General features: G+C 45.1%; 2 protein-coding genes across 2 annotated transcripts in view; one reads left to right on the top strand and one right to left on the bottom strand.

Moving 5' to 3' along the window:
• The window catches only part of znrf1 (zinc and ring finger 1), a 68,835-nt gene that overhangs the window by 28,579 nt on the left and 25,160 nt on the right, over positions 1-15,096 (top strand). The gene's annotated exons all lie outside the window — the stretch shown is intronic.
• LOC146629626 (uncharacterized) lies at positions 1,981-5,105 on the bottom strand. The gene is made up of 5 exons (XM_085358768.1): positions 4,411-5,105; positions 3,823-4,164; positions 3,571-3,705; positions 2,934-3,405; positions 1,981-2,822 (listed from the first exon to the last, which is right to left on the bottom strand). The coding sequence occupies exons 1-5, from the start codon at positions 4,834-4,836 to the stop codon at positions 2,074-2,076; spliced, it is 2,124 nt and encodes a 707-aa protein (XP_085214894.1). The 5' UTR covers positions 4,837-5,105; the 3' UTR covers positions 1,981-2,073.

Here is a 15,096-nt window from a genome sequence, read left to right as displayed (position 1 = left end):
GTGCAGGTGTTGCTCACCTGCTATTCAAAACCTTTGTATAGGATTGGTATTGCAGCTAATCTGGAAATGTCGGGAGCACTGAAGTCCTCAGAAACGTTGGCACGATCAGCTAAAAAAACCTTTATTGGCGAAAAGCATTTACGTCAGCATTATCTTTTAATGACCACTGACTGCACTGATTGTTTACACTTGGAATACTTGCCTGAAATTTGCATCCTCATGGCTCGGAGAGAAATTACACACAAGCTACTGTTGAAAAATGTATGAATGGCCCAGCTGTCGTTACCGTGCGGATCAGGTGGTAGTTTGAGGAAACAGCCTGTTAGACGAGCTTGGGCCGATGGTCACTTGGCAGCTCGGCAGCAGCTTTATTAAAAGGAGAACTCTGATGCATCTGTCCCATTTTCTTTGCTTTCTGCTTCTTTTCACTTTATCCCTTCACTTTGATCCAACGTTTTTGTAATTCCTAACTCAACTGAGCACTCTTCCCCCTCTCACCATCCATCAATCCCATAATTCAGAGTCAATCTCTGTTCAGGCTTAGTTTTTTGCTTTTCTTTTTCCTCCCTATATGTCCCTTGCAACCTCTCTTTTTCATCAATTCCCACTTTCTGTCTCGCCTTCCTCTTTTCTCTGCTTTATAGTCCCCTCTATCTCTCTCTGTCCTCCCATCCTCCTTCTCACTTCTGCATCATAAAGTAGATGGCTGGATGATTCATGTCTGCCCCCGGACTGTTGTGATCCTTATTTTACTGCACAGTTAAACAGGACTCCCCCTTTCCTCCTCCGTTGTGTGTCTGTCCTCTGCAGCTACCGACACTTATCAACCAAAGCGTCATAGCGTTAACACAGATAACAGCCAGGACTGGAAACAATAAACGTGTCTTCATCTGCTGGGTAATTATTGTTCTGCAGATATTTTATGCGAGGACTGAATACAGTCTGGATTTTACAGTGCTATTGATTGGATCTGGGAGAGTTGTTTGTGCGACCATTAAGCTCCCAGGCACCAGTCTGATTTAGACTGGCTCCTCTCCATGACTCTGGGCATCCACAGTCCAGCTGTCTTTTTCTCTGCACTATTCATCATTATGAGAGGGACATCCATGTTTTAATCAGTTTGTCTGCTGCGGTATTACTACATATCGCTGTAGTCGTTCATTGCTCACAGGCAAGCGAGGTTGTTCAATGATTGATGTTATACATAGAATCTGTCAGTGAGAGTCTGAATGATTGAGTCAGTGTGTTTGCCAACGGATGTCTTTCCAACTCATTTAAAGTGCAAGTGTTTGATGTGCGTTGCTGCAGGGTTTAAGTTCAACTTATGCTCTCTTTTAAAACTGCATTCTCCACAACATTTTCTCCGGGTCTGCACTTGATATCTCACAAATACATTTTTAATAAATCTTTCCTCTTTATTGCTCACTTTCACTCCCCCGCCATTGCCCCGGTAAGCAACAAAACAGAGCACAAGCTTCTAAGTGAGGTTTCAGTCATTATCTGCAATGACCCGAGCTAACCCTAACTGCTGGTGTGCAGAACATGTAGATACTGGTTATTTTTCTTTACAGCTTTTCTGTTAATGCTTTTCCAAGCAGGCGAAACTTCTATAACTGTCACGGCTGGGGGAGGGAGCCGTGTGGTGTGGAGGAAAAGGAGGACCCAAAATGCAGCAAACTGATGATACGAATGACGTTTTATTTACAGGGTGGTAGTGGCAAAAACAGGCAATGAAGCACGAGTAATTACAAACGGAAACCTAAACTGGGAGAAACTAAAGAGCAAACCTGAAATCTTACAAAACGGAGAGCGGAGCAGAGAGACGCAGACCAAGGACCAGGATACCAAGAAACACAGACGAGCCGACAACGAACACAGACCGACACCCACTATATATACACACACACACAAGGTAATCGGGTAATCGCACACAGGAGGGAAGAACAGCTGATCTGAATACACATGATGACTGGAGGACACAAGCTGAACACAATGACAACAGACACAGACTTTCAGAACAAAACAGGAAATCTAGAACCCGAACCGGACACAAGGGGGGAGGACACAGAATAACTAGAACAGAGGGAAATAATCACAAAACACAAAACGCTGGGTCAACGACCCAGGACCATGACAGTACCCCCCCTCCAAGGGCTGGCTCCAGACAGCCCAAAACAAAAACAGACGACCAACCCAGGGCGGGCGGCGGGGGCCCAGGACGGAGGGACCAACACAAGCTCCAGCGAACCGAGAGAATTGTCCAAAACAAAAACACACATGCTGGAGCACGAGAACAAAACACAGTTCAGGAGGCCGGCCCGGAGGCTGACAACTCAGAAGTCCAGGACAGTTCATCTTCTGAGGCCGGCCACGTCGGCGACGTAGATCCATAAGCCGACCGAGCAGAAGGCAGCGGTGGCGGAGTGGAGGCAGTTCAGGGGGCCGACCGTGCACACGGCAGCGGCGGCGACGGGGAAACCGTTCAGGCGGCCGACCGTGCGGACAGCAACGGCGGCGACGAGGAAACCGTTCAGGCGGCCGACCGTGCGGACAGCAATGGCGACGATGACACAAGTCTGGAGGCCGACCGCGCGGAAGGCAGCGGCGGCGTCTAGGAGGTCGTCCATATTGACGATGACGCTCCACCAGCGGCCTGGTAGATGACCGCCGATGTCGAGGCGGCAGTTCGGGACCCGAAGGTGGCGTGGCCGTCGCAGCACCAGACGAGACCGAAGCAGCGGCTGGTCCAGGCGCGGCTGAAGCTGAAGCGGAGGCCGGACCAGGCGCGGCTGAAGCTGAAGCGGAGGCCGGACCAGGCGCGGCTGAAGCAGAGGCCGGACCAGAGGCCGGACCAGACGAGGCTGAAGCAGAGGCCGGACCAGACGAGGCTGAAGCAGAGGCCGGACCAGACGAGGCTGAAGCAGAGGCCGGACCAGACGAGGCAGATGACGAGGCTGAAGCAGAGGCCGGACCAGGCGAGGCAGATGACGAGGCTGAAGCAGAGGCCGGACCAGGCGAGGCAGATGACGAGGCTGAAGCAGAGGCCGGACCAGGCGAGGCAGATGACGAGGCTGCAGCCGGGCCAGGTGAGGCAGATGACGATGCTGCAGCCGGGCCAGGCGAGGCAGATGATGATGCTGCACCGGGCGAGGATGAAGGCTCGGAGGCTGCAGCTGGCGAGGATGATGAGGCTGCAGCAGGCGACGGCGTGGAAGCCGGAGACTGTAGCGCTGCAGGCGTGGAAGAAGCTGCTGCTGCCCGTGGCGTGGATGAAGCTGCAGCTGGCGAGGATGATGAGGCTGCAGTTGGCAGCTGGACGGGCTCCTCGGGCCCTCCAGCTGACGAGGCAGGAGGCTGGCTAGGTTCTCCTGAACCTCCAGCTGACGAGTCTTGAGGCTGGACGGGCTCCTCGGGCCCTCCAGCTGACGAGGCAGGAGGCTGGCTAGGTTCTCCTGAACCTCCAGCTGACGAGTCTTGAGGCTGGACGGGCTCCTCGGGCCCCCCAGCTGACGAGTCTTGAGGCTGGACGGGCTCCTCGGGCCCCCCAGCAGGCGAAGCAGGAGGCTGGACGGGCTCCTCGGGCCCCCCAGCAGGCGAAGCAGGAGGCTGGACGGGCTCCTCGGGCCCCCCAGCGAAAACAGTCTCTGGACCAGTGGGCACCGGGGCCCCTGGAACACACAGGTCAGAACCAGTAGGCGCACGGGCCTCTGGCAGGCACAGTTCAGAACCAGCAGGCGCACGGGCCTCTGGCAGGCACAGTTCAGAACCAGTAGGCGCACGGGCCTCTGGCAGGCACGGGTCAGAACCAGCAGGCACACGGGCCTCTGGCAGGTACGGGTCAGAACCAGCAGGCACACGGGCCTCTGGCAAACACAAGGCAGACTGCAGCTGCACAGAGCATTGACCCAGCTCGGGCAGCGACAGCCGGATACAGTCCTCAGCTGGCTTCTTAATCTCCAGGGGTCCAGAGTCGGCCGGGGGCTGGGACCCAGCCTCTGGGGAGGCCCTGGAGTGTGTCACAGTCTCTGGGCTGGCCAGCTTTTGAGGACTGATTACAATATTATGTGGTGTGTCTCTCTGCTTGACATGAACTGGTGAAAAATAGTTCTTTCCGGGTTGGATGGACTTAACTTGTTGTGCAGGAGGAGTTGGTGACAACGATGGCTGAATAGGTGATAATAAGGCGGATGAGTCTCTTGTCAACTGAGCTATTGACTGAGCTATGGATTGTAACCAAGTGTCTAATAGGTCTGGCTGTGACTGTAATGGGGGTGACGGTTGAGTGGCTAACTGAGCTAGTGGCTGCTGGGCAGCTAACTGAGCTACCGGCAGGGCAGCCGACTCAAAAAACACAGCCCCGGAATAAACAGACACACAGTCCAAAACAGAAAAAGGGTCCTTTTCACTCACCACAGCTGGCAGTTCCAAAGTCCTAGTCTTCGGCTGTGGGGTGATGCGCCGACGGCGCGATCGTCGCTTCCTCCCGGGCAAAACCTCCGGCGGGCCGGGCAAAACCTCCGGCGGGCCGGGCAAAACCTCCGGCGGGCCGGGCAAAACCTCCGGCGGGCCGGGCAAAATCTTCGCCGCCGGGCTGAGTTGGGAAGCGGTAGCGGCTGGTGGGTGAAGGTGCAGTTCGTTGAGTATGAAGTCCTGTGCGAGCGGGTGAAGAGAGTCCAGCAGCCAGGAGTGAGCAGAGATGAGCTGCTGTAGCCTGGCTTCTACAGCGCGGAGACACTCTTCCCCCTCATGCTCGAGCCATAGGTTAACCAACCTGGAAACAGAGTCAATTAGTTCCTCCCGAAGCTCCTCGGGAGGTGCGGATGCCGCTGGGTCCATGTTTGGTCGGCTCGTACTGTCACGGCTGGGGGAGGGAGCCGTGTGGTGTGGAGGAAAAGGAGGACCCAAAATGCAGCAAACTGATGATACGAATGACGTTTTATTTACAGGGTGGTAGTGGCAAAAACAGGCAATGAAGCACGAGTAATTACAAACGGAAACCTAAACTGGGAGAAACTAAAGAGCAAACCTGAAATCTTACAAAACGGAGAGCGGAGCAGAGAGACGCAGACCAAGGACCAGGATACCAAGAAACACAGACGAGCCGACAACGAACACAGACCGACACCCACAGGACACAAGCTGAACACAATGACAACAGACACAGACTTTCAGAACAAAACAGGAAATCTAGAACCCGAACCGGACACAAGGGGGGAGGACACAGAATAACTAGAACAGAGGGAAATAATCACAAAACACAAAACGCTGGGTCAACAACCCAGGACCATGACAATAACAAACCCAAACTCTAAACATAACCCTAAAAGGGTCAAAAGTGACCTGGTGAATGATAACAAAACCAAGTAGAGACTACAACGGAAATGTCAGGATAGCATTTCTACATCTTTCAGCTTGACTTCTGATCATATTGGTGCGTCGTACCCACGTAAACAATCCTAGGTCACCCATACCCCCAACCTGTTGCAGCAGATGGCTGTTTCTCCCTGAGCCTGGTTCTGCTGGAGGTTTCTTCCTGTTGAAAGGGAGTTTTTCCTTCCCACTGTCGCCAAATTGTTTTCTCATAGGGGATCACCTGATTGTTGGGGTTTTCTCTGTTTTCTTTGTATTACTGTAGAGTCTTTACCTTTCAATATAAAGCGCCTTGAGGCAACTGCTGTTGTGATTTGGCACCATATAAGAAAAATAGAATTTAAATGAAATTGAAAAAGCTGTAATATTAATAAAAACATAGCTGATTTATTGTCAGGACAAGAATTGACCTCATTCCTTTTAAATGTACAAAAACTTTATCAAACTCTATGAACAATGCATAAAGAGGACAAAACTCTGTGCTTGAGCCCACACTGTCCCTTACATGCTGTGTGCTGCTGTGGTTTGGAGACACTCATTCCCTTGGGAGGAAGGTTCACTGCAAATCAATACAAAGCTGCTCTGAGTGATCATCATTGTCCTAACATGAAACATTTCCATCCTGAAGGGAGTGTTTGAGCATATTTTGCTCAAATGGTGCCCGGTCCTAATTTTAAGAGATAATGTTTGTAGAAAGTATGAATCTTACCCTCAGCAAAACAAGCAAAGGAGGATGAGGACCACGGATCAACCAAACAGTGGGTTCTAGGATTCAAGCTTCTTTCCCCAACTAATATCAGCAAAACTGAAGTAATAGCACCCAAAGTGAAAACACAACTGTAAGTGATTAACTCGTAATTAATAAACAAAACTGCAAAATCAACTGAGGATTAACGCTGGTGCTGATGGATGTGACAGAGAGAGAAAGAGGTCACCTCTTTTTTGTGTTTCTCAGTGTAGGCACCATAATTTACAACATAAAGATTGTGTGTAAGTCTTGAAACCAGCAAATGAGACCCAAAGGGCATGGATCAGTTAACTGTTAGATAATTGCCCGCCTTTATTTTGAAAGTTCAGTCACTGCTAAGACACTGCTGAGTCTGAGAATCTCTGTGGGGCGACAGCTGTTGTTTGCTCTGTTATTTACTGTCATGAAGTATATTTAGTATGATTTATTCATCTATTTGAGAAAATGTGAGGGCATCTCCTTTTGCAAGCATGCTGCTGAAGCTACTGCTTTCATTGATTTTGGTCTGTTTTTATTATTTTAGCTTTCGTTTTATGATGTCAGGGGCCTGATTGGGATGATCTGCAGTTCTGGCCCCTAGTGTGTTGTGTTCGTTGCTGCCTGTGTGTCTGAAGCGTCATTTGCCATTGCTCATGTCTCTATTTGCTTAAACCTTTCTCCTGCAGCATGCAAAGTCTGAAGAGCATCTGGACTTTAAGATGTTTCACCTCTCATCTAAGAGGCTTCTTCACTTCTAAAACCAAATGGCACTGGTCCAAGTATAAACCCTAGAGCAGGTTGTCCCTTAAGAGGGTCGTTGATCCACTATTACTCATGTGCATCATCACAATAGCCAAGATGGTTTCCGGTGAAACCACTGTGAGCTCTTGCCTCATCCTATCATGTGACCTGTTAAGATTACCTGACACAAGACGTGAGTGTGGGTTAAACAGGAATCAACAACCCTCTAAAGGGAAAACCTCCACTTGGGTTTAAATACCTTGGACTGTCCACCATTCGGTTTTAGAACTGAAGAAGCCTCTCGGGTGAGAAGTGAAACATCTTCACAAAGCTTAAAGAAGTCTAGTTGCTTTCTGTCCAAGTTCCTTAGACTATCATGAACTTACAGAGACAGCACATTTTGTTTTAACAAAATCCTTTAATGCACATGTCCTGGGGAAGTAGAAGCATCTCAGAGTGAAGTACAAGATCTCACTGTGTTAGTCACGAATGTGAACAACACCAGCACAGACCTGACTGCTCTCACCAGCATCAAACACTTGAGTGCCCGCTACTGAAATGTGTAGCCAAGTTTCTGTTGAGCATAACAAATCTGCAAAGTACCTTGCATGAGGTCAGATTTCTATTACTTTGTTGTTTATTGATCTCAAATTTGTGAGTATCCTCAGTGGGTGCGGTGACCTTGTGTACTTTTCTCCTGACACCACCTCTCCCTCCCTCCCTATAACTTCTGCCAGCCTGTTGTCCTTTTACGTCTGGTAAATATCCTTATCTAAATATCCTGATGTCATCCACATGTTCGTAAGTTCAGCTGTGGGGGAAAACATGTCTTTCAGAACTAACATACAGTAAGACAAAAAAAGAACGAAAAACCCCGAATAAAGTCACCTGGACAGGTAAGCCATGCAAGTGTGCAAAGCACTTTGTGCAATTAGAAGTGAATAGGCACTATTGCTATTTTGTAATTTAAAACACAAATGATCAAGATAGTGAAAAAAGGATAAAACAGTTTTAAAGTTGACTTTTATTGGAATAATTAAATGACACATTATTACCTGCAAAGCTCTACTAATGAGACAGTTTGGGTCAGCCTGGCCTTGTGTGCAAAACTGAGGCCAAAAAGTGCCACAAGGCTTTGGCTTACACGTTCGGTATTGATTGTAGGGTACAGTAATTGAATGCAGCCTTACTGAGAGGTTTTATGAACTCAGAGCATCAATCACTATTACCATTCAGTAAACAGAGATTGTTAGAATCGCAGAGACTGTAGCACTAAACTGCAAGAGCATGGTTTCAAAAAGTGAATCCCCACTACCACCACAGTCTTACCTTCCAGCTTGCTACAAAATCAGCACACTGTTTCTGCACTGGCACTGAATGTTGGCTGCAGTGAGACACAGAGTCTTCCAGGATGAGTATAATTCCTAGAGCTGGTGCCATCCTTCAGCTCCTGGCTGTTATTGGAGGAACTCATATGACTCTCTTTGTCATGGAACCCTAACCCCGTGTTCTTGAGAGCAGTGAAAGTACTTAATTGGAAAAATAATAATATAGTTTTTGCTGTCAGTTAAGAGTGTTTTCTTCTGTCTCATTATTGCAAAAACTTGGGAAAAAAAATGTTCTGACAGCAGAGCGTTAGGGTCATCAACGATAATGACCGAGACATCAAAGAGGTTAACAAGTGAGTCAAATTCAAGTTCTGATGTGATGAAAACACAATAAAATCGATCCATCTATAATTGCCTGTGACACCAACCAAAGGAAGGACACCGAACCTTAGGTAATTAAATGTTATCAAGGATGAGCTGTGAGCAGTGAGCCTGAGATTAATGGAGTATGTCCAGACAAGGTGATTCAAGACCCTGTTAAGGCTCACCCAAATTTATAGGCCTTTGATTCAATTTTTAATCAATTATATGTGAGACATATATATTACAAACTGCATCTGCATCCCATTGAAACATCTGTAATATTATATCTGAAAGTCAGAATGAAGTTTCTTCATATTTGGTCAAAAAAGAAGGCAAACGCTGTGAACTGTAATGCACTCACATTTAAGTAGCGCTTTTTTTTACTGTCTATTTAAAGTGCCTTAGATTACAAGTCACATTATACCCATACATTCATTAAGCACATTATTCTATGCAGATCGCACCTGTGGCCAATTTAGAGACTCTAATTAAGCTTACATGCACGTCTGTGGACCCAGAAACATACTGAGAACATGCAAACTCCACACATTTTGACGCCTTAATAGTTTGTGACCACAAATGTCTCGAGAAAAATGATATTGTGAACCTTGGTCATTTCAGCTGTTATATTTATTTATTTATTTTGAATGGTTCCTTTTCTTTGTACATGATTCTTTCATTTTCTTAAGCTAGGCTTTCTCCTGCTCTCCTGCCTTAGCAGCGCAGGCTTCTCTCTTGCAGCACTGTCACCACTTTTGCTGCTTCACCTGGAGATAAATGTGTTTCCTTATATAGAAACTTGGGGGTGTGACAGCATTCAGATGGTATATTGCACAAGCCTGCTGGTTCAGAATAGTTTACCAACATACGCACAGTGATACAAGCAATATCGGCTGGAGCGCACATTTCATAAATCTGTAACAACTGTAAATTTTGCAAATGCACTTGTTTTTGTTGTGCAGGATAAGAACGTTCCACGCACATGTAAGTAAATGAGAAGCAATGTTCAGCTGGTTGTCAGCTGAACAGATGATGCTGGTGAGACTATCATCAATGAATTGTCCTTTTTCACTTCTTAGTCCTTTTTTAATTTGCTTCTTATATGATGTTGCTCACAAATAAAAGCCAGTGTTTGAAACAATTGCTTTTGTTTTTTCAATGGTCGTCTGCATTTTAACTGACTCAGCCTACTTCACACTTCTCATGCTGTCAAATTCTCGATTCATCAGCATCACAGGCAGAGGCAACTGGCTCTTAAGTACTTCCAGTATCCGTGCACATATCTGTGATTATTGGTAAGAATCTTATAGGGAAAAAATGTTCAGGACGTTCTTTAAAACTATCAAAATTACATATTATAGACATTAGCATGCAACCCAGACCTGAGAATCATCACACACAATAATGCAATCACCATTTTACACGGGTAGATTGGTGATTGCTGAGAGATGCACATAAAAAGTGAATTGCAATAATCAAGACGGGAGAAAATTAAAGTGTGTACAAAAAGTTTGAGATGATTGACTGACAGTAAACGTTTGACTTTTACAATATTTCTAAGATGAAGGAAACAAAACGAACCAGCAACTTGACAAAAACTAATTCAGGCTAAAAATGAGACCCGACATTTGAGTGAGACTTCTGATTCTGTTTTTTAACAAAGAATGTCGAAACTTAACATAAACACTGAAACTGGAGTGACGTCAGGTGCACAAAATAATTTGAATATCGACTTTTTTTCCCCATTATCTGGTTTGACAAAACCTAAAATCCAAGTCTGAATTTGCTACCCAAGACTTTCTGCTTTGGGCTCTGTGAGGGTCTCAGTGTCCTTTGACTTTTCAACACATAAAGTAGTGACGCCAACTTCAGTCACAGATATTATCAGGAAAGGAGGCAAAAAATAAACATGTCAAAACACAACACATTGCATGCATTGTGTGCTTTCAGGTTTCAGGACATCGTCTTGCCTTTCCATCACTGATCTGTGGCCAGTGTCGGTGGTAAACAGCCAAAAACAGACTGATTAGTTTTCTAATCTGTGCTTTACGAGCTACAGTTACAGTTGTGTAAAAACATGTTTATATATTGTCTTCATCACCATTTCGGTGTCTTTCTGACACATGCAATTTGCACTGTTTTCAGTTTACTGCACCACTCGTTTTAGTGGTATAACTGACTTACAGCTCAGCATGTTGCACATATAAAATGCATTAATTCAGCACAGATCCTGTAGAAAAGAAGGAGATAAATGTGATACTTTCAGACAGTTACACACTAAGCTTGGAGACATGACACAGGAAACACAGACCTTCGGCTCCACATACCTTGCAAAACATTTAATATTGCTGTCCATAAGTAACCTTGCTACTGTAACTGCTGTTTCCAAATCCACTTTGAGCCATTTGTTGCTGATGCAGTGTTTACTGTGGGGTTGCAAGGTTTTAACACTCTGCAACAAAGGCCAGCTGACTCTTGGATGTTTTTGTGACCTATAATGGGTTACTGAACATTGTGAAACAAGTAAGATACTCTGTGTGCACTCTCAGAATTGTCTTGAGCAGCAGGCGCTTCAGAAAGCCACATGCAGTGTGGCCAGTAAGAACCAACCAAAACTCATTTGTACCATCGGTTGTCGAATGTATGCATTTGTTCAAGTTTGGGTTATAGACAGTTTCTTTTTGAATGTATTTATTGCATTATTAGGTCTTCATCATTAATATTATTAGGACTAATTAAAAAGAGTATCTTATTTGTCATCTAATGTTAGTATTGTTCGCTAACAAGACACCAGCATCTTTTTCACTCAAGTGTTTTCAGCAGTCATATCACACATTAACCCTGACCCTAACTCTAGTCAGTCACAATATATAAATGTTTCATTTTTTGTTAATCTGCCAGCTACTAAGGCAGACTATGTGTGATGTTTGATTTTGAGAATGTGATCATTTCATGGGTTCACATGTCAAAACTGCTTTAGAGAACACAAGCATGAGACCCGAACCTTTTAATACGTATTCAGCCGTTCTCATTCAGCTCAGGCTTAAAGTAGCAGCCCACGCAAACATGTCATACATGTCAGTGTGTTGTTCGTGGCTTCCTGCTGACAGAGTTCAGCGTCAGTGTCTGTCTTGATGTCTTTATCAGTGGCCGGTGGTTATTTGGGAGCTGCAGCAGGGTGTCAGGCGGGGCTTGGCCACCAAGGCTCGATGAAATATGCATTGGCCCGAGATTGAGTTGACTGACCTTGCTCGGTTGTGTGTGTTGTCTGTGCTGGGGTTTGACAAGAATAAGTCTTTAATAGCACTCGGGCTCAGAGGGTGTGACTGCTCTGTTCGGCCCCTTTCCTTGTTGTTACTGCATAGTCATGCAAGTTATGTGCCGGTGCTGTTTGTGTGTTTTTAGTCCATAAACAGGTGGACTGGAGAACAGATTGCCTGAAGGTTTGAATGGCAGCTTCAGTGCAGAGCGTCTCCATTTCTTATACCTGGATGGATTGTTTTGACAGAAGTCACGACCACGAAAAAACTGAAATGACTACAGTGCATGAAGAACTCAATTACCAAGCTCGGACCTGTAGGCCTTATTAACATCCCTCCCTGCAAAACTCGTTGACTTTGACCAAGAGGCTGTTGACCTGAGCCGTTAGTATCAATCATTTTCAAAGCGCGACACATACGAAGCTGTTTTGCATCACATTTTGTTTCATTTTGGGGAAAAAAGTATCCGTTATTAACATTTCCTTTTTGTGCTGACAGCCGACACCGGATTAGAGGTTCATACTTTGATTACAATTAAACATTGACAAGCATCTGACATTTTTAGATAATCTTGTCATGAATGTGCGATGATGTCATTGGTCAGAACTGGAAATGCAACCTGTGAGGAGTATTCATACAGCTGAGAATAATAATATTGATAAAGTTGCTGGTGTTATGATGTAATTGACCAATTTCAGAGCATAATCAGCTAATCTGAGACACATTGTGTTTTTTATGGAATATTTTTTAAAAACAACCATCCTTCAGTTTTAAAGAAGCACAAAGGCAGTAAGATGTTTTAGCAAGTGAACCTCTGTTTTGTAATTTCACTCGCTTCATGAGACGCAGTTACTGAGTGAAAATGTTTACCAGCTACATAGAATTCACTTCTGTGGTGCTGATTTAACTTATAATCTGATTTATAAGTCAAAGTAGAAACTTCTAGCTAATTGTGGTGGTGCCACAGGCTCATATACCGCAGCCTATGGCGCTAACGTCGTACATATAGAAGAGTAAGAGGAGAATGACTCAGAGTTGTTAGAGAAAAGCTTCAAAGTAGCACCAGGAGGCACTGGAGAAAAAGCTAACGGGCATATGGAACCGAACTTTTCTTTCAAAAAGAATACAGTTAAAAGCAACATTCACACTTTCTAGCTAAGCTGTCACCCAAGATAACGGCCCACGCTCTTTTAAGTATCAATCCTGTGAGCAGCACAAAGTTGATCGTTTAAGCAACTCTGTTACACTTCATTGGAAATCATAGGCACATTTAACATTTAGTTATTGGGCTGTTAGAGGAGCACTATCATTGTTGAGTGTGTGTTTATGTGTTTGAGCTGGCTAAGTTTGCTCAATACGGCCAGTTTCTCTTGTTCTCAGTCATGTCACAAATATGCTGCTGTATTGCACACAAGATCCATAGAGGCCGGGGTCTATCACACCAGGCAAGACCCCAGGTGCAGGCTGTGTAAAGATGCCCCTGAGACAATCCAGCATAACAGCAGGGTGCAAGATGCTAGCAGGCAAGGCATACATGGAACACCATAACCAAGTGGCCGGCATAGTGTACAGGAACATCTGTGCAGAGTATGGCCTGGAAGTCCTGAGGTCAAATGGGAGATGGAGAATTGCCGAGCTAAGATCCTGTGGGACTTCCAGATACAGACGGACACAATTGTGATGGCTAACCGACCGGACACAGTGGCGTTAGAAAAACAGAGGAAGACGGCCATAGTGATAGATGTAGCGGTTCCGAATGACAGCAACATCAGGAAGAAGGAACATGAGAAGCTTAAGAAAATCCAAGGGCTCAGAGAAGAGCTCGAGAAGATCTTGAGGGTGAAGGTAACAGTGGTCCCAGTGATAATCGGAGAACTAGGTGCGGTAACTCCCAAGCAAGGCGAATGGCTGTCCAGAAGTGTGTGGCATAGAAAGAACTTAAGCTCAACTTAAGACGAACCAGGTCAGAGCTGTATTTTCAGGCACTAACTGCCTCCAAGTGTTGAAAGCTTCAGATAAATTCTGCAGAGCACAATTACAAAAAGTACCTTTAATGAAACTATTTGCTATCAGAAATTTTTATTTACACTACTTTATAAAAGTGTTAATAAGGCTGCCCCCTACATAAGAAACAATAAAATGCTGTACTTGGGTTTGAGTGGTGTGGTGGTTAACACCTTTGCTTTACTACAAGAAGGTTGTCGGTTGATACTTCCCGATCAGCTGAAGCCTTATTGTGCCACTTGTGTTCTCAGACAGTTTTAAAAGATTGTCTCGCATCATTAACTCGTGTTTGAAAAGAGGTGGTTGGTATGAACACAGAGAGGAAAGAGTTCTTTCTAAACTCCAGCCCAAACCAGTTTAGTTTAATGCTTAGCTATGAAGCGCTGAAAATCTGCACGTTCTTGTTCATCTATTCTTTGTCGCAGAGAATATGTGAAGAGTTAGCGTCACAATGACAGGATGGATGCAAGTCAGTTGAGGCTCCAAGAACCATCAACTTGTTTGCATTAATCCTGTATTATATCATAATTAGTAAAGAGCAATATATTTATGTCGAAAACAACATTAACGATTATTTTAGTCAACATTTCCTGCTGTGAAGTGTAATAATAATAATAATAACAAAGGTTATTAAAGGTCAGTCATTCAATCAGTCAGTTTATTAGTATTCAGCACCAATCAGCATGATTTTGCTGCGAGTGACTGATGTCATTAAGAGGATGAATGACTGTTAATTACAAGTGGATGTGTTTTAATTGCTTTAGCCGTAATCGGATGTTTCTGTTGTGATTACAAATTGATTTTCAGTGGATATACAGGAATTGATTTTCTCATCCCTTTTGTGATTGTTGAATGGAGCAGATTTCGCCCTTTTGATAGTTTGTTTCTACTTGAGGCAGGAGTGGCAGTACCCATCTGATAGAGAAGATTTTAAGGACCCATCTGCTGTTGGAAAAATCCAAGAGCAAAGATATCTGACAATGTTCTGCCAAATTAATGTGGGGTTTTTTCTGCTTCAAGAACTGAGCTCATCTCCTACAGCGGCTGAAGACTCTTGGATACTGTGTTGTGCTAAGAAAGAGAGCGCAGAGAGAGATGTAATGAAATTAAAATGCAGGCACTGAAATTGATTTTGGCCCAAACTAAATAATCATCTGTTGGTGAGGACATTAACTCAGCTTCCGGGTGGTATTCCAGTGCACCCGTCACACTTCATGCATATTACATTCGCTTTGTCACAGTTTATAAACCGTCATCTGGTGTTTTAATGTGACCAATCAGGCGAGGCTGCCTATCATGTGGT

This window comes from Diplotaxodon limnothrissa, linkage group LG7 (assembly GCF_057381915.1).
Source record: "Diplotaxodon limnothrissa isolate DT_005_m linkage group LG7, D_limnothrissa_male_GT1.1, whole genome shotgun sequence".
Classification (NCBI taxonomy): Eukaryota; Metazoa; Chordata; class Actinopteri; order Cichliformes; family Cichlidae; genus Diplotaxodon; species Diplotaxodon limnothrissa.
Note: the sequence above shows the minus strand (reverse complement) of the source record. Positions and strands in the feature narration are given on the sequence as shown.

Coding starts and splice junctions, on each gene's coding strand:
- LOC146629626 (XM_085358768.1), bottom strand. CDS start 4,836: ATGGACCCAGCGGCATCCGCACCTCCCGAGGAGCTTCGGGAGGAACTA. Junction 4,165..4,410: donor CTTTGGAACTGCCAGCTGTG/GTGAGTGAAAAG, acceptor TCACCTATTCAG/CCATCGTTGTCACCAACTCC. Junction 2,823..2,933: donor CTCGTCATCTGCCTCGTCTG/GTCCGGCCTCTG, acceptor CCTCTGCTTCAG/CCGCGCCTGGTCCGGCCTCC.